The sequence below is a fragment of the Neophocaena asiaeorientalis genome, unplaced genomic scaffold, assembly GCF_003031525.2.
Source record: "Neophocaena asiaeorientalis asiaeorientalis breed wild unplaced genomic scaffold, Neophocaena_asiaeorientalis_V1.1 scaffold476, whole genome shotgun sequence".
Classification (NCBI taxonomy): domain Eukaryota; kingdom Metazoa; phylum Chordata; class Mammalia; order Artiodactyla; family Phocoenidae; genus Neophocaena; species Neophocaena asiaeorientalis.
This window is the reverse complement of record NW_020172178.1, coordinates 2,947,178-2,966,382: the sequence shown is the minus strand read 5'-3', so window position 1 is coordinate 2,966,382 and position 19,205 is coordinate 2,947,178. Positions and strand designations below refer to the sequence as shown.

General features: G+C 35.4%; 1 protein-coding gene across 13 annotated transcripts in view; it reads right to left on the bottom strand.

The window, feature by feature from the left end:
- Window positions 1-2,281: 2,281 nt before the first annotated feature.
- PAPOLA (poly(A) polymerase alpha) overlaps window positions 2,282-19,205 on the bottom strand; it is a 57,940-nt gene continuing 41,016 nt past the window's right edge. For 4 of the 13 annotated variants that reach the window (XM_024759833.1, XM_024759832.1, XM_024759755.1 and 1 more), the window contains 7 exons: window positions 18,629-18,750; window positions 15,055-15,197; window positions 12,867-12,967; window positions 12,433-12,653; window positions 8,449-8,511; window positions 6,526-6,600; window positions 2,282-4,419 (listed from right to left, as the gene is read on the bottom strand). In XM_024759833.1, coding sequence (XP_024615601.1) covers window positions 4,324-4,419; window positions 6,526-6,600; window positions 8,449-8,511; window positions 12,433-12,653; window positions 12,867-12,967; window positions 15,055-15,197; window positions 18,629-18,750 — 821 coding nt within the window. In that variant the 3' untranslated portion in view covers window positions 2,282-4,323. Of the gene's footprint in view, window positions 4,420-6,525; window positions 6,604-8,448; window positions 8,512-12,432; window positions 12,654-12,866; window positions 12,968-15,054; window positions 15,198-18,628; window positions 18,751-19,205 lie in introns of all 13 variants that reach the window. The other 9 variants (XM_024759746.1, XM_024759780.1, XM_024759805.1 and 6 more) reach the window with 6 other exon arrangements.

The window sequence follows — 19,205 nt, the reverse complement described above, 5'->3', positions numbered from 1 at the left end:
GGGTGGCAAGGAGGAGACTATTTTTGATTAAAGGCATTATCCTGTACCTTAGAAATATCATAGCAAAAACTATAAAGCTTCGATTGGAGCACACACACAGACTGTTCTGTTCTTCATTTCACCTACTAGTGAAATTTAAAGATACCCCAAACAGGAAAAAAGTGTCTTATTTACATTATGTTAAAGTAAGAATATTTTCAACATTAACATTTTAAATATTAGGTGGTTAAACTCTATAAACCCTAACCAATACTATGCCCTTTGTAGATATGATTTTTAGCTATCTGAAAACGTGAAGTATTTAAAAAGGTGATAACTGGAGAATAAAGTACAATTACAGTCACAACCCTTCAAGAAACAATGTGAGCTTTCTGAAATGTGAACTTCAGTACAGCCTCAATTCTACCCTTTCAAGGAAAGTCCTGTGAATTGGGAGGCGGTGAGGAAAGGAACAATGCACTTCAAGTTCAATCCTTTTCAACAAGTATGTGTATGGTCTGATCAGCTGCAATGATGTTCCCAGAACATTAAGACAAAAGCATGTCTCTAAGGAAGAAAAGCAGAAGTTTAAATGACTTCCCAAGTATATGAAATCACTTCTAGAATTAAGTACATACGATCACTTCCAAAATACATGGCTCAGAAATATTGACGCCATCTTTCTTGGCGCCAATAAAGCTATATAAAATGTCACAAGAATTTTTAAACTGATGAGTACGGAGAAAGGATGAATAAACTGATTCTACAAATGAGAAACATATCACACAGAATTAAACAGACCACTTCTCTCTATATGACTGAAGGTCATGTTTATTATAGAACACGCTTAGTATTTCACTTGCCAAGTTCAGGTCTGCACTGAGACAGCATCCATTTGTGAGTTTGGTTTGAAGAAAAGCTAACAGAAAAGAAACAGAGTGGAGAATTTTTTTTAAAAAGCGAAACATACAATTCAGGCTAAAAGGTAACTAATTTTCCTTGTACTATTCTTTTATTAGAATTAAAATAGGCAAAAGTATAACCAAAGGATTGTTCAATGCCTTTTTAGGTAAACAGTTTATCTTTTTGTTTGAATGCACTGAAGTGCACTAACAGTTAATATTTCCAGGGCTTGGCCTATGAGTTTGTGTGTGTTAATGATTTATCCTTTCATATATCAATTACTATTTGGAGCTGCTGATCATTTATCGCCACCTTGAGTGCAGCCACAATTAATATACTACGCAGAGCTCTAAAACATTGTCTGTGTGGAGAAAAAAAGAGGTGTTAATTAGAAAAATACGAACTTTATTCCAGAATATACCCAAAGCCACAAAACACAACTTTCAATGATCATTTTACTAATTCAGCAAGAACCATGAAAAGTCTATGTGGGTGATAGAACTCAGAAAGTTGTGATATTCATCCCCATGTTTAGGTGTCTGTCAAAGTAGAGGAAGTATGGCAAGCTCTATTCTGTAGGTGTTAACAATGGCATCGAGGGTAATTTTTACAATATTTTCCCTTTTACTGAATAGTCCCAAAAGTTAAGTGTTATTTTAATAAAAGGTTATTCTGCATTGCTGTCATATATTTTTACATATACTAAAGGTATTAGAATTTGGAATTTCAGCAACGAAAATATGCACAATTGCATGTCCCTTGAAATAACCTAACGTAAGGAGGTCCATCCCTCCATTCAAAGCATTTAAGATAACCACACTCAAAAGCTGGCCATCACATGCATACAGAGCAGTTCATTCCTAACCCTGCTAACCCATAGTTAAGTATGTTGACCATTTAAGGGTTTAAGAAATGTAGAATCTGATTTGCGTTTAGTAAAATGAGAAACATAGGATCCTAAATTCACTGAAAAACAACAGTGCCACCTGCTGACATTGGAGATAAAGCACCAACTGCTTTGAAAACCACCAGCTCTGAAAAGGAAGCATATCAACAGTACACTGTCTACATGCATGGAATAAATACAAAGAAAAGATACAGTGTCTATATAAACAGAATAAATATTTTGAAGAGTGGGTCAGTTAAAAGTTAATTATTAAGTACTACATTCATGTTTTCCTCCCTAATGATCAATTATATGAAAAACAAATACCTGATTATGTGAGATATCAATTAACACCAGGCTGCTGCTAACGGCACAATTAACCAGATATAGATCTTTTCTAAATGTAACCAAGGTAAATTCTTTCGCAAATCTTCACTTAGAGCTATAACTTACAAGTAGAAATGATAATATCACTGAAAAAACCAAAAACAGTCAAAAGAAACCAGCCAACTGTGGGATTGTGCTGTTTTTTTTTTTTTATTGTGTTTTCAATGGAGAAATACATCATCTGTTTACAAAATAGCTCTTGAAAAATACAAGGAGTACAGATACTATAAAACAAAGCAAACTCCAGTCATGAGACACTACGTACATCATGCGAAAGCAACAGTCTGATCTCCAGGTTATGAAAACTAGAATTAAAAAGTCACTACACAGAAAAGGTCCAAGTTCCCAGCTTGGCAAAACTTGGGTGCAGTTACATGAAACATTTAATAAACTGAATTCTTTTTCCCCAATGTGTAAACAAAATGACAAGACTAAATCTGTGCCTGGCAATTTCAATCTAACTCTGAAGCTACACAGAACACACAGACACCTTGTAGACTTCACCTGTTAGTCTGACCATCTTTTCTTCTTAGGTGGTAGGAGGAAGGGCAAGGTGACTGTGCAGAGCAAAGATGTGGGAAGTAGAAATACTGTATACTAGACATTACAAAGTATGGTGAAAAGAAAGCCTCAATTAATGCATAGCCTAAGGGGGAAAAGACTACACTCCAACTTCGGAAAATTAATTTAGAAGGATAGGGGAAGAGTTTAAGTAATTGCAGTTTAACATGAAAAATGCACGTGTGATAGAATGGAGCACAATGGAGGATTCATAAAACATGCTCATCAGAAAAATCTGTTAGGTTTGCTTTGTCCAGATTAAGAAAGAATAACTAAGCTTATCAACATCTGGCATCCCTCATATTCTGTAAAGATGAATGCTCTGCTGCTTAATTATGTGGAATTATTTATTGATAGGATAAAACAAAACGAAAAAAGGAGTAGAGAGCTGACTAGATGTCAAGTGCTTGCTAGAAATGATTTTTAAATGTTTCTACATGTAAAATTTACTGACAAATTTTGGTCAACCATTTAAAACTAAAAATTTGTTTAAAATTCTTGGAGAAAATGCCGTTTTGCCCACATGTTTAAAATTGAAAATCAACTTTACTATAGTCAGGAGTTCTGTGGAGTGTACAAAATTCCTCATATTTAGAGATCAAATGGCCGTCCAAGATAGATATCATGTTTCACAGGCATTATTTTTAGTCACCCTAAAATTTCAGCCATGGGACCAAAATTTAGTGTTCTGTGCCATGTGGCCACAGGGTCACTGGTTTCACACCATGGCTTAAGAAAATACTGGCATTTTGTTTTTTATGAAAGAAGTCCTACCTTATGCATACAAGCAAAGAGGGGAAAAGAAAAAGAATGGGGAGGGAGCGAAACCTTTGTTTCAAAGACAAGATATTGAAGGCAAAAGAATATGGAGCTTTAGCAAGCTCAAAGAAAAATATTCGTTGGCTGATCGCTGATTCGTATGCACTCTAAACAATTCTATAAATAAAACCAATATAGCATCTCTTAATCATGACCCCATCAAAACGAAGTATCTCCTAATTATTCTTTCAATGTCAAATATATACCCTAGAGTCGACATTTCATTTTTAAAGGCTACAGCCACCCCGCAGATGCACTCTTGTCCTTTCTCTGAGGTACAACCGGGCACCACTGCACAGTGGCATCCAATCTGAAGACTACTGGTAAAGGAAATTCTTCAGGAAGAAGTGAAAATCCATCAAGCTGAAAATCTAAAATGAGTTCTACTTTCTAATAAAAAAAATACATAAAAGTGCATCATCGGAATAAGGAATTCTTATGCCAGCTTGTCTCGCCAATTTTCCAAACAATGCAGCAAACGTAAACCCAGTCCACATGTCAATTATGAATACAAATATAGCTTGAGGTTTTTTTTTTTTTTTAAAGGCAGTAATCTTTTGAAATAGTTAATGTAACTGTTGCTAACACAATAATAATAGTACTCCTGGCTTCACATACTAACCTGGACTTCCGATCAAGTGCTGATTAGCCCAGTAAGGGAGGTCACAAAGAAAACCTAAATCCATTTTCAGTCGTGTCTAGTCTTGTACCCTCCATTCTCCTTTCTTAGCATTTGAAGACAACAGGTTGAGTTGGCAGATATTGTTTATGGACCCCTGAGGTTGTTTTTACCGATTCAATCTCAGTTTTATTGAATTCTTGATAACAGGAATAGGATTTGCAGGGAGAGCAGGGATATCAGAAAGGTCTGTACTGGATGTTTTCTGAGAATAAAAGCAAAGAACACAACATTGTTCAAAGTACTATAACTTAACAATGAGATTTACTTCCCACTGCTTTACTTCCTAAGAAATAGATAGGACCTTAACATAACTATTAAAAATTTAAAGAAAAACACTCCAAAATGTTTTCAAAATGGAGTGTAAATAAACATGCCTATTACTATGAAATTGTTTGTTCTAACACTTGTAGAAATTTTCAAATAAGTAGCAATATTTTAGTAATATTTTAGCAACATACAAAAACTAATTTCAAATACAGCTTTAATAAACACACTCCTCCAACACCACCTATAACATACTTATTAAGTTCATGTTAAGCTACGTTCACTTGTAAGAACACTAACAGCTGTAATGTTAACTGGCATTGGAGCGCCCCCGTGTGGGAGAATACTTAAAGTTCACCCTACACACAGGAGCAGCAGTAGCAGCTAACAGTAGTGAATGTATTATTTTCTGACCCTGTAAATTAAAAATTAAATCTACACAACTGAGCAAGAATTTGATTATTCAAAGTTTAGGGAGGTTTTATGATGTTAAAAACAATTAAATCACAAAGCCTTCTTTAACATCCAAAAACATAGAGATGGCATTTTTAAGTGTTTTATTATGGAAAATTCCAAACATACACAAAAATAATAAGAGCATTATATAACGAACGTCTATGTATTCATTATCCAACTTCATCAACTGTCAGATCAAAGCCAATCCACAGTCCTCACACCTTCACTCCCAGATTATTCTGAAGCAAATCCCAGAGATCCTATCATTTCATCTGTAAATATTTCAAGTTTATCTCAAAACAAGGATACACTGTTAGACACAGTCACAATATTATAATCACCTCCCCAGAAATAAATATGGCCCTTATGTCACCAAATATAGGGATGTATTTTTAAAAAACTGTTTAAATCAATATAATCATTCCTTTTATATTATATAACTGGGTGATTTTTCTCTCAATGGCTCTAGGGATCTTTTCATTTGAAAGAAAATTCTAATTCCTTATAAAAATATCTAAAAGACAAACACCCACGGGTACGAATCATGATAGTGATGAAGTCAATAAGACAAACTATGAAAATAGTTCCCTAGAGATTAATGTGGCAAACCAAAAGGCATGCAATTATAACCACAGAACTTAAGTCTGACAAGCAAGTTTGTCCATGTATCAGTATCAAGCACAACACTTCCTAATGTTGTTGGGAGTTACTCCACCCCACAAAATTTTTATTAGGTAAAGGCTATGAAAATAAAAGACATTTCAGAAAGTAGTCATAATATTTATATCACTAGGGACTATGAATGTTAACAGCCAGCAAAAACATGTTGTAAAATGATCACATTAAAGTAACTCTGAACCACAAAGCAGCACAGTATCACTGTCTCATCAGTTCAGCAGCATCACTGGGCGGCAGTTGTCATCCCAGTTATTTTGTAGAGGTTAACCAGTCTAATGTCTACTTAAAGAAAATATTTCCTTTATGTCAGAGTTTGACCTAGACTTTGGAGTGTATTTAATTTGAAAGGATTCAAGAAGAAAACAATTATTTCACAAACAAAATGAAGGTTCACAAATCAATGAAAAGAGTCCAGGTGCCTACTGTATGCAAGGGACTGTCACAAGTAGAATTTCTAGGACGAATGAAAAAATAATTTTAAAGAACTATGGATTACACTAAATTAATAATTGAAAATCGGAGGTGAAAAGTGAGGCAGAAGCACATTTTGAAAATTAAAAGGTATTTTTAAAAAAATCCATGAAGAATGGTTTTAAGTTCTAATTTAAATTTCACTCTCTGACCTATGAACAAAACCTCTACGTGAAGACTACACATTGTGCAGTGACGGTTTAAATGATCTGCAATATCAAATAGCATGTAAGGGGAGGAGTCAGCATCCTGACAGTGTGGAAGAACGGTTCCATCATATCCAGTGCTACCTCCGAATACAATAAATACATCTGCAGGCTGGCAATTACTTTCACAAAGATAACTTTATTCAACTTCTGGATGTGCTCACTTTAATTCATTACACAACACTAATCTTAACAACATTTATAAAATTCTCCTTGCTTTTTGCACTTAGTACCTGAGAGGCCAACAGGGAAGCCGCTGTCTGAATGGTTTCTGATTGAGTTGCACTTGTCTCTGTATCAAGTTGTTCCTGTGAGACAAAGAGGACGGGGGAGGAAAGAGACTTAAAAAAGGATAAAAGAACATAACTGGGTTTGGTGGCTAATAAAAAAGACAAATTGGAAGACAGGAGGGATCAAGAGAAAGATGTGACTACATTACAAAATCATCATCAAAGGGTTAATCATCAAAAAAAGCCTCGCAGGTTACTTAACCATTTCAGATACACATAAATGTCTATCTGCCTACTTAAACCTTATAAGGCATGGTCAAAATATCTCATGACTTTCCAACCAACTCCAATTTGGACATTGTAAACAAGCACTAATTAAAGACACGTACATGCATATTATAAAACGTTGCCCAGACAATAATTAACAGAATATAAACCCAAGCTCAGCTTTAGCTATGTGAAAAAAATAAAACTCATTCAGTATTATTAAATAAAATTACCCAGAAGCACAAAAACTGCTCCCAGGCCTTTAATTAAAAGTAGAAAATGTCTCTAAAACATTCCTCCTTCCTTTTGGTTTCTCTTGCCCTTCTCAATAGCCAATGCACTGATTCTACTCTAAGAATCATCAGAAAATACAGGGCGAACTGTTGTCATTCCACTGCTCTAACCGTTTTTAAAGCAGTGGCTAAAAATAACACATACACACACACAAATGAAAACAAACATACAGAAATTTGAATTTCTATAAAACTATATAATAATAATACAGTGAAATACCAAATTTCTCCTATGAAATTGAAAAGGGTAAACAATGTACTAGAAATGGAAGACTGCAGTCTCTCTGAAGCACAACTTAGCAATACATATTAAGTTTTAAAAGCATCTATTTGTCCCAGTAGTCCCTCTTTCATTAATTTATCCTAATAAAATAAACATAAATGGATAGCAGGTATTTAGCTACAGCCAACATTACAGTAGAAAAGGGCAACTTCCTTTTTTAACAGAAACAACTGCTAACAATAGGGAACTGGTTGAATAAAATATGGTAACAGCATTCTATGCAGCTATTAGTAATATATGTCGATTATTCGATGGCATGAACAATTTTTCTTGGTTTACAGAGTGAGTAAAGATTTGAAAGCAAAACGCACTGGTATATATGCACACACAAAATCTATAAAGACACCAAAAGAACACTTGCTAAAATATCTATCATGGAAATCAGGATAATTTGGGGAAAGGAGGAAGATTTCCAGTTTTTCTACAACAAGGACAAAAAAGTTAGAAGTCTTCAGTAGATTTCAGTTTCTGAAAAAATGACGTTCAAAGTCTAATACGTTGGCTAAACCAATCTTTCCTACCCCATTTACCTTGATTCAAGCCCCTTGCGCCACAGCTTCTAGCCAGAACTGTGTGCCAAAAACTGGTTCTCTAAACATACCACACTCTCACCCCAATAGTGAGATGAACTTCTCATCCTGTCCTACCGCAAATCCTCTGTATCCTTCAAGGACTACCCCAAATCCTATGTCTTCCTTCTATGAAGCCTTTACTAATTCTGCAGTCTTGCCTCTCACCACCCCCACCATCCTCAATTACTTTTTCTCTGATAACGTAATTAACCACTTCTACCCCTTACCTTCTCTACTTAAATATAAGTTCCATGGAAAATAGGAACATCTCACTCATCACTCTATTCCATTTGGTATCCATCAGATAACCCCGCATCTAGTAGGACCTCATACACTTGAGGAATTAAATTTCAGTGCTACAAATTAACACTAAAAAGGGACAAACACTTCTCTAAAAACAATACTGAAAACCTAAAACCTATACAACGAAATACAGTGCAATATTATAGACATTTCTATCACATCTCTGTACTCTTAATTGTGTATGTATTCCAAGGCTAAATTAGTATACCTTTGTTTCTGTTTTATCATGTCCACTCAAAGCAAGACAGTTAGCATCTTCACTTGTTTCATCCTGTTTTTAAAAAAAAAAGCTTTATTCTCTAAAATGAAAATTTAGATTATTTGCCAATCAATGCTTTAATTTATAAAATTTTTTAAAGTATAAAAATAATTAACCTGTAAGATCGATCAAGTATGTCCTTAAAATAGGTTACTGGTTCACTTAAATTTTTTTTTTCATTTTAACCAATTTGGCTTCAGTTTCTACCAAAATTTTAAAAAAGAACACGAGGAAAACTGTTATTGCTGATCAACACCACCTGAAGTATATTCCCCAAACCACTAAGTTCATAAAATATTTTTTGTAAGGAAGAGAAAAAAAAGAGTTCCTTGATCAAACAACTTAGGAACTTGGAATACTATCACCCCCTTTCTGGGAGATTCACACACATTAGCACATAAAAGGTTCTGAGAAGTTCTAGAAAGAATCTTTTCTTTAACTTCCCTAAACTTAACCACAGAATCCCCCTGGCTTAGTATGTCTTATTAACATCCTGACGGAGGTCTGAAAAATGTTCTCCTCAGGTCTTATTTTCTTGATTTATTATAATGCTATTTAAAACAAACAACATATTTTTTTGGTAAAGAGGGAAAATGGGAAACCAAAAATGGTTATACTTTCCCATCCCTGCAGTGACTTGCAATAAACATCACTTTCTTAAGAAAAACGATTTCGGCACTAATTTCTCTGCTCTCTTTACTAGGTAGAACTAAAATTTAATTTTAAATGTGGCTTTAAAACAAGACATAGAAACCACGGCTAACCTACAGAGTAGAAAAGATTTAACACCAATATCAACCAATTCCCATAAGAACTTTATTTGTATCCTGCAAACATACAAACATAAAAAATAGTAACGTAAGTTACAACTGGGCAAATTTCAATACCGACTGGATATGTGACACTATGGAATCATTATTAATATCGGTACATATACTGATCGGTGTATACATACACCGATCAGTATATGTACCAATATATATATCACACACAAATATATATGGTGATGATATACTGTAGATGTGTTTTTGAAATATTTATGGTTGAAATGACATGCCTGGGATTTGCTTCATAACAATGGGAAAGGGAGTAGATTTATAGATGAAAGAAGACTGGCCTTGAGTTGTTAACCATTAAAGCTAAGTGATGTAAATATAACTTGTTCATTACAATTTTGTACGTTTGAAATATTCCATAACTTTAAATATATATATACATATAACATCATTTAGCCATATAATTCAGGTGACAAGGCAAACTTTTTTTCTATTTTTATTTTACATTTCTACCATCTATATGTATTTGAAAAGCTTTAGTATGTGATAAAAATTAAGTAGAACTAAAGTAATTGACAATACCTGAAACTCTCCTATCTGTATACATGTTAGTATATTATTAATTGAGTAGGACCAGTGTTTCTTTCTGGTTTACTAGAATTTCTAATACCAAATACTCATTAACGGAGAATGAATGACCCAGTAGGAGACCTTCAAAATCAGAATATTTGTAATAATCTTCTTCAACTTTAGCACCATGAGATTTAGGCCTGGGTTCTAATCCTGGCTCTGACTTTAATTAGCTTTGTAAACAGGAAAGCTACTGAACCTCCAGTTCTTCTGGGAAAGGAGATTAGTCTATGAGATAAAATCCTAAGATCCCTTACATATCTTAAAATGCTATTTTTGTTAGTCAACTCCATGGAGCTGCCATAAGCAGGACTCAAACTGAGAAAATACATAGCACAGAAGATTGCTGGGGGCAGGGGGCGGGGAGTGATGAACCTATATTTTTAAAGATACTTAAGAAACATGAATCAAGGATCTTAATTTACTTACAGATTTGAACAAATAAAAACTATTAAAAAAAAAAAAAGCAATGACATAAGAGCCCTGACTAGATATTTGATATTAATGAATTGTTCACTTTTTTAGGTGGGTTTACTTTGTTTATACTTTTCTCTTTGCAATTATTATCTTTTAGATACACGATTTTAAAAATACTAAGGAAGCGATATGACTGAAGTCTGGATTTTGCATCTAAATAATGCAAGTACAGGGGAAATGGAAAGGAAAAATAATTAAGGGTATAGTGGCTGAATTCACTATACCTGAAATTGCATGATGGGTACATGAAATGATTCTCTTGTGTATATTTAAATTTTTCTGTACTAAGTTAAAAAATCCTATATTCCTATTGCCTCTCTAAACTAGACATGAAACATGAGTGTTTTCTACCAAGGTAAGTGCAAACGAAATTATAAGCATTGTACTGATACATATTTTGGAACTCTCACAGGGTAAGGAATGAAGCCATTAACATTAAGGGAACAGAATGACAGGTATCTAGAGTTATGCTTACATATACCTTACTAAGGCAAAAAGAAATGTGAATTCTGAAATGCTCTGACAACTCCCAACAAATATCAATAAACAGAAAGTGGCAATACACCAAAACTACATTCTTAGGTTGCTGTATAACACAATCATGTAGAACGGGGGCTTTTAATAAAAGATTACTAGGCCTGGAGAGTCTGATCCAGTGTATCTGGATGAGGCCCTAAAATCTGTATTTTATAAAACAAAAACAAGGGCTTCCCTGGTGGCGCAGTGGTTGAGAGTCCGCCTGCCGATGCAGGGGACACGGGTTCGTGCCCCGGTCGGGGAAGATCCCACATGCCGCGGAGTGGCTGGGCCCGTGAGCCACGGCCGCTGGGCCTGCGCGTCCGGAGCCTGTGCTCCGCAACGGGAGAGGCCGCGACAGTGAGAGGCCCGCATACCGCAAAAAACAAAAAGCAAAAACAAAAACAAAAGAAAAACAAAACAACAAACCCTGAAAAACTAATTCTGATGCACAACTGAGGTTGAAAATCACTGCCTTAAGAGATAATTACAGAGACAAATGTATTTCAGAATACACGGTGTAAGATATGATATACTATGCCCATTTTTCATTCGCATTTAGCATCATCAGAGTGACAAAATTCATTAAATTATTCATGTGTAGTTAACAGTGACTGTTTCCAAAAAATCTAAAACAAAGGGATTCAGAATAAGCTAGGAGTAATACTTATAAAGACAATAATCTTTCACTATTAAAAATCAAAACACTGCATAAGATACCTAGTTTTTTCCACGATTCTAAAGAAACCTTCATGTAATGCCTAAGTTCCTAAATAAAAAATTATCAACCAAAAATCACAACAAAATTGGTGTTTTTTGGGCTATCATCTCTTGGACAATGGTGAAAGTTTAATAGAAAAACACAATGAGAGTGACTCCAGGGAACAATGAAAGTGTGTTATAAGCCTACTTCTATTTTAACACAAACATCAAAATCAGTGTACACTTTTAATGGTTTTCCTAAAACTATCTGAGACTTTGACAAGGTAAACCAGCCACTATAAAAAGTGCAAGTATTGTTAGAAAATTTCCTGAAGGGCTGGAGGACACAATCATTCAAGGTACCAAAACTAATCTGACTTCACAGCTTATGGTCAGTCATTCAATAAGAATTCCCTGAGAACCTCTCATATTCAGTGACCCCGTAATACCAAGTACAGTGTAGAGGCTCCAAAACTCCACCTGGATCAAAGAAGCAAAAAACTGTGTCCAAAGGGGCCACCAAAGAATTGGTACACATGAAACATACAGTTATGAGAGAATAATAAATTAAGATGAGATGTAAATCCATGCTAAGTTGTGTTACAGCCTAGACATGCTACAGAAATTTAAACAAGAAACACAGCTTTATGAAAGAGTTAGACACTGAAGAGTAGAAAAGGGTGAAAAGAACTCTGGCGCTAAAGCACTACCTAAAAATAATCTAAAAGCTTTCCTCCATGCTGCCTCTCAACTTGGGCTCACAAAGGTTTTCTTCCACTGGATTTTAAAACAGGTAAGGTGGTATTCCCATGGCTAACTAACATATAGATACCTCTTCTGTTTTGGTTTTCTTGGGACTCTCCTCTTTATGAGGTGAGGATGTCCTCTTGACTCCTACTATAGGATTAGGTGTCTTTGTTGCTGCATTTCCTGAAGGTCTTGGTGGTGGGTTTACCAGACGTGTTGAAGAAACAACTCTGGAGACCGTAGGCTTTGGTGGTGACGAAATGGCTGGTTGTGTGGCAGTTTGAGGAATGCTTTCACTCGATGTACCTAAGTGGTAAGTACATAAATACATAAAAGTTAAATCATATCAACATCAAGTTACAAGTAAAGCTTTTTTATTTTATTCATAAGTTTACAGGTAAATAATAAAATGGTATTAAAAAACTGAATTCAAGCTACCTAACTAACGAAGCCATCTTTCAAAATGAAGGCTACAACCAAATATCATGCAAGTATTTTCAAATCTGTCAATCTCCTTACCCCCTGAGCTTTCACTGGAATTTACTTGTGGCACAGAAACTTCAGTAGCCTGTATGTTGGTCACAGATGCTGCTGTTACAGCTGGAGCAGGACTGTTTCTGCTAAAAATGGGGAAAAAATTAAAAAGTGAAAAAAGCAAAGAGCGATGTATAAAATTCAATAATAAAATGTAGTATGTGCAGAAGTTATTCTCTAAAGTAAATGATTCTTTAGTTTTACTTCTCATACGTATATATACATCAGTAACTAACTTTATTTCATAAAATATAATCAACAATCAAAAGCACAGAAACATTCTAAAGCAGTGCTAGTCAACAGAACTTCCTATAACTATGACCTATACCTACGCTACCCAATATGGTGGCCACTATACAGATGTAGCTGCTCTACACTTGAAACAGAACTAGTGGGAAATGGAATGTTTAATTTCATTTAATACTAATTAAGTTTAAACTGCCACATGTGGCTAGTGACTAACATTTGACAGAACAGCTAAAAAAAGTCTGTTCTTATTTGACTTGGGGTAACTGACTTAAATGATTTGGGATATAAGAAAATATGATCAAAATCTGTAAAGAAGAAAATGGTCTGAGAATTAGAAATAAGTTTCTGCATACAAAACGTAAAGGTTCATGAAACCCTAAAAGCCCATCCAGTGGCCCATATAAACAACAAAGGATCTCAAAACCCAATCCCTCCTTCAATGTTCTGGATCCCACTCACTCCTGTCATCTCAGGAAACTCAAATCACCCCTCCTTCACTGTCCTATCTATTCAACTTTTCTGTCTCAAATAAATCCTATACATTAGCGTTTAAATAATCTCATTTTTATTATCTCCTGAAAGCAAAAAGTCCTCTGTGGTTATTCAGTCTCCTTCAACTACAGCTTATTCAACTCCCAACTGTTGAATGATGATGCCATGAAAAGGTGGGCAAAGCTAGAGGACTTAGATTTTTGGTGCATACATGACATTCACAAAGCTCCACAGAGCTTTGGAGCTCACTGGTATATGGAAGTAAATGAGGTCAAGAGAGTGGGTGATGCCACACCCCCAATAATACAAAGAAGGCATGAAGGACTAACGAGAGAGCCCCGAAAGGCACAAACATCTAACGATTAAACAGAAAAGAAGAACTGGTCAGAGAACAACCACAGATTCAGGAGAAAACCTGAAATAGCAAAGCGGCTAGTACATAATAAATACTCAGTATTTGTTGAGCAAATACACATCTATTTTACATTCATGTACACAAACTCAAAAGTACAGAAAGGCTTTTATATAACTCCCAAAATTCTTGTTAAAATTTTTGCTTCTTCACTCAAAAAAAAGATGATGAAACCATTAAAAATAAAAATCTGGAAGCTAATGCTGTACAAATGAAGAATTTTTTAAAACTACAAGATTTAGGGGCCACGTTGATGCCTAAAGTCTTCAGGTTACGTATGACTGGTCTAAAAACACATCACACATTCAAAGTCCAAGAGAATAAAACTAAATTCATCATCTACTGCACCTCGGCATGTTCTATTTCATACGAATCCAAAGATTCATCCCAACCTTCATCTTTGCCATTGGTTATACTTTAACAATCCAATTTTTAAAACTGCTTTTTTCAAAACATTAAAATATAACATGCATTCATAAAAGTGTTCATGGTTTAAGTATCAACTCACTGAACAAAGGGATGGGCATAACCGTCACAATTTAAAATAACAGCAGTACCACCAGAATCTATAACGAACAGCTCCCTTTGAAAACACAGTAGTATATCCATTAGAAAATAAATCTGCAATGATAACACTATAAGGATTTATGGAAGTTAAAGATAAATATGGCTTTTTGTGTTTTAATTTTTGCCAACATAGGCCATGTTTCTCTTTCAAAATAAAAATGTTTAGCTGCTTTAAATGTTCCTAAAAAGACACTTAATTCTTCAAAAGAAATTTCCACTAAAACCAGCCCACATAAATCTCACCTTCTTTAGAAGATCCTAATATTTTTCATAGATATTTTCCCCCTGCTACACAGGTAATAAGCATCTCCAGGACAGAAACGTGATCTTGTCCCTCTTGTCTGGTTCTCCTTAGCACACCATACAGTTCACCACAGGCAGTAGGTACTTCAACATATGAAACTGGAGGGGTTATTCAAACAGCCACTCCACTTCCTTTCCCTTTTTCCTTACCCCTGAGAGCTGCCAGAACTGTTCAATGGACTGGTCTTCATAGCACTGGTAGGTGAAGGCACAGACATGCTGTTATCACTGTCCATAGACAAGTCGAGGCTGCTGTCATTCAGAGGTGTCAACCTGACACCTTCTGTTGAATGCTGCAATTAATAAAATATTTAATCAAATATACCTTTATTTTATCTAGACCTTTTAAACATAAACATCTTTTACTTAACTGATAAATGATTTCTACTAAAGAGCACAAATCAATGTTTATGATAATCAGAAGTGTCATGCTGACCATAAAAGGTGAAGAGTTGGGGGACACATACTTCCTGACTTCTAAGGATGCTCAACTTAACTACAGTTCTTCAGTGGGAGAAAAAGCGAGAAAAAAATGCTATAATAAACCTACACACTGCATGTAAAATACACTGCAAATTAAAAAGCACTTTAATATGAAAACACATGTATCTTAAATCAGAGGACTATTAATACATACACACACTCACATATATATTAGAAAAAAAGTCAGTGGTAAAACACGATAGTAACAATGAGTATCTCTGGCCAGTCGGATTAGAAGTAATTTTTTGTTTATAGATTTCAAATTGTTTTACAATGAAGATAAAAATGTATAATTTCTAAAAAAACTATCACGTAGGTACAATTTAGTGCCACTCCTAGCTATCTGTATGAGTCTCTCCAAAGCAAGAGATTTCCAGTGCTCTATCTGCAACTTAGGATTTTAACATGGTACGTTTAATAGTGTTAACTATCCTGTTAGAATAAAAGCAAAACTAATTTTCTGAAAACTAAACTTCATGACCACATATAAATCCTAATGTTGGTCCTGCTTCTTAAAAATCAAAGCACTCAAAAACAGCTACATAGTGCAGGAAAAACCAAAAGCTAAAAAACTATAAATGGTGCTATGGGATAAAAGTTGATTTCTAAATTGACCAAAGTTTCTATTTTTGTAATCAATGCTATTATAACATCAAATTGATCTCTTCAGCTTTTTTTTTCAGAACACTTTTAGTTTCAAGTGTTCGTTTACCTACAAAAACATTTTAATGGAAATAATTTGCATTATTAATAAAAACCGATACCCCATATGTGTGTGTGTGTGTGTGTGTGTGCGTGCATGTGTACACCCACACTCCAATTCCCCAAATGACAAGATAATCTAAATCTTTGAGTTAGCACTACAGAGACACCACCTGTGTACATAAATCAATATTAATCAAATGGGGAAGATGAGATTTGGGAGAAGGGAGAGGAGAGAAAGGAATGCCTTTCGCCTATGAAGTCAGCTGTAAAACCAGTTTTTTTAATATTGTAAAATAAGCATCTTTCCTATGCAAAAATGCTACCACTCTCACTCTCCATCAGACAAAAAATGTGTTCAGTAAGTAAATTATACTCCATTTCACACAGTTACCTGCCTGACCAGGTGATCAAAAAATAACCTGTGAAGTAACAGGCCAGTGTTGGGGATGATCAGTGAACATGAAGGTTTTAACTGGTTGGTCTGAACACATAACCTTCAAGCTGCTTTGCTTTGCCTCTGTGTCTATATCAAGTTTGGCACAAGAGACTTCAATGCCACAAAATCATAAATATTCTATCAAACTTTCTAATAAAGACAAATAAAGACAGAACATACTACAGAGAAATAAACACACATTCTTTGCACGCAGACTTAGGTCCAATTCACATCTCATAGTACATGACCCTGGGCAAATGTTTGAATCACTCTGTTTCTTCTATAATAGAGACAATAGCTACAGGTTACTGTATCATTAAATATAGAATACACATCTTCTTTACTGGTACAGTGCTTTGCAAATAGCAGTTAATAAAAGGAAACTATTAATAAGAGTGCAAAGAAAAGATAAGAGTGCAAAGAAAAGAGCATTTAGTGTGTGCCAGGCACCCATCTAAACTACCTCTTACAGGCACTGGCTCATTTTAACCTCACAAAATATATAACGAGGTAGGTAAAATTAGAATTGTGATTTTAAGGCAAATCAAGAACATGGTATTTGTAATACAACTTGCCAAAGTCTCACAGCTAGGATGCAATGGAACCTGAACCTGAACCAGGTAGTCTACTGCAAAATCCTTGCCCTTGATTTAGCTACTTTTGTATCATAATATATTCTATGTTTTAAGAAACAAAACATTATGAAGTTATATTAACTTCATTCCTCTCCTCCCAATCCCAGCCCCAGATAATGAACCGTCATCACAGAATGCAGTTTTCATGCTCTAATGCATACTTGTATTTCATATTCTATCTTAAAAGATATACTGTAAACTTTTTATAAAAGTATCAAATGATATATATTTATCTGTACTTTTTTTTTTTTTTTTTTTTGCGGTACGCGGGCCTCTCACTGTTGTGGCCTCTCCCATTGCGGAGCCCAGGCTTCGGACGCTCAGGCTCAGCGGCCATGGCTCACGGGCCTAGCCACTCCACGGCATGTGGGAACTTCCCGGACTGGGGCACAAACCCGTGTCCCCTGCATCGGCAGGCGGACTCTCAACCACTGCGCCACCAGGGAAACCCCATCTATACTTTTTAACCCAATACATTCATATATGTATCTCTAACTCATGTATTTCCACTGATCTAAGTATTCCATTTTAAGAATAAGCCACTTTTTCGGGTTCAAGCCCTGGTCCGGGAAGATCCCACATGCCACGGAGCAACTAAGCCCATACGCCACAACTGAGCCTGCACTTCAGAGCCCGTGAGCTACAACTCCTGAAGCCCGGGCTCCTAGAGCCCATGCTCTGCAACAAGAGAAGCCACAGCAATGAGAAGCCCGTGCACTGCAACGAAGAGCAGCCCCTGCTCACCGCAACTAGAGAAAGCCCACGCAGAGCAACAAAGACCCAATGCAACCAAAAATAAATAAATAAAGGAAATAATTTTTTTAAAGTTATAAAGAATAAGCCACTTTTGAAACCACTTAAAGTAAAAATATTATTTTTATTATTTATTTCTGCACTAAAATTTCAATACAATTTCAAATTTAAAAGTCCAAATAAGAAAATCATGGCTAATAAGTTATACAACAGGAAGCATCAACACCAGAACATCATACTTGAGGTTACCACTGTCAGTGATCTTATATCCAATAACTTTTAATTTTTAAATAATATACGTGTATAATCCTTATGAAACTAAAATGATTTTCATTTAAAAAGTCACACAACTTACTTGATCCACATATTACCTAATTTAACTTTTTTTACCTTTAAAAGGAAAGGAAATTACATACTGATGTGGGCTATTAAATGGATACCAATAAGAGACATTGAAAAGAGAATATAAATATATATAAAATAAGGATATGAAGCATTGCCACTAATCTGAAGTCTGAAGGAAGTGTGTGCAAGAAACCTGATCAGGAGCAAGGTTTCACATAATGGAATTTCTCCATGTAATAGGTTTTCAAAATGCTGTGATCTATTTCAAATATGACTTATTAACTCAGCCTAAATTCTGAAATATTGATACGCTGGATACATAAAACATTATGTTAGTAACGCTTTTTAAAGTACTTTCTAAATTTACCTTTTTCTTTTTCTGAAGCACATGATTAGGCAGTAGTTGATGGAGTTGCTTTCTTCTTACATGCATTGCAGCAATTTTCATGTCAACCTCAAACATCTTGCTGTTTATTGCTTGCCTATAAACTATACAATTAGGAAATTGTTACAAGAAATAGAAACATCTTCATAAAGGCAGTTAAACTAACCCAGGAGAAGCTATTCTAAAGTACGGATCTGTTTTCCATCAATATTGCCTATCTATAAAATTACCAGGTCAAAACCTATCTCAAGTGTCTCTTACCACAAGGTGTACATAACGAATAAGAACACATAGTATATTAATTCTTCCAGTGTAAAAACTCTTAAAGTAATAAAAGAGTTAACTCCTTAAGAAATGACAGAACTGGAGGACTTCCCTGGTGGCGCAGTGGTTGAGAGTCCGCCTGCCGATGCAGGGGACGCGGGTTCGTGCCCCGGTCCGGGAAGATCCCACATGCCGCGGAGCGGGCTGGGCCCGTGAGCCATGGCTGCTGAGCCTGTGCGTCCGGAGCCTGTGCTCCGCAACGGGAGAGGCCACAACAGTGAGAGGCCCGCGTACC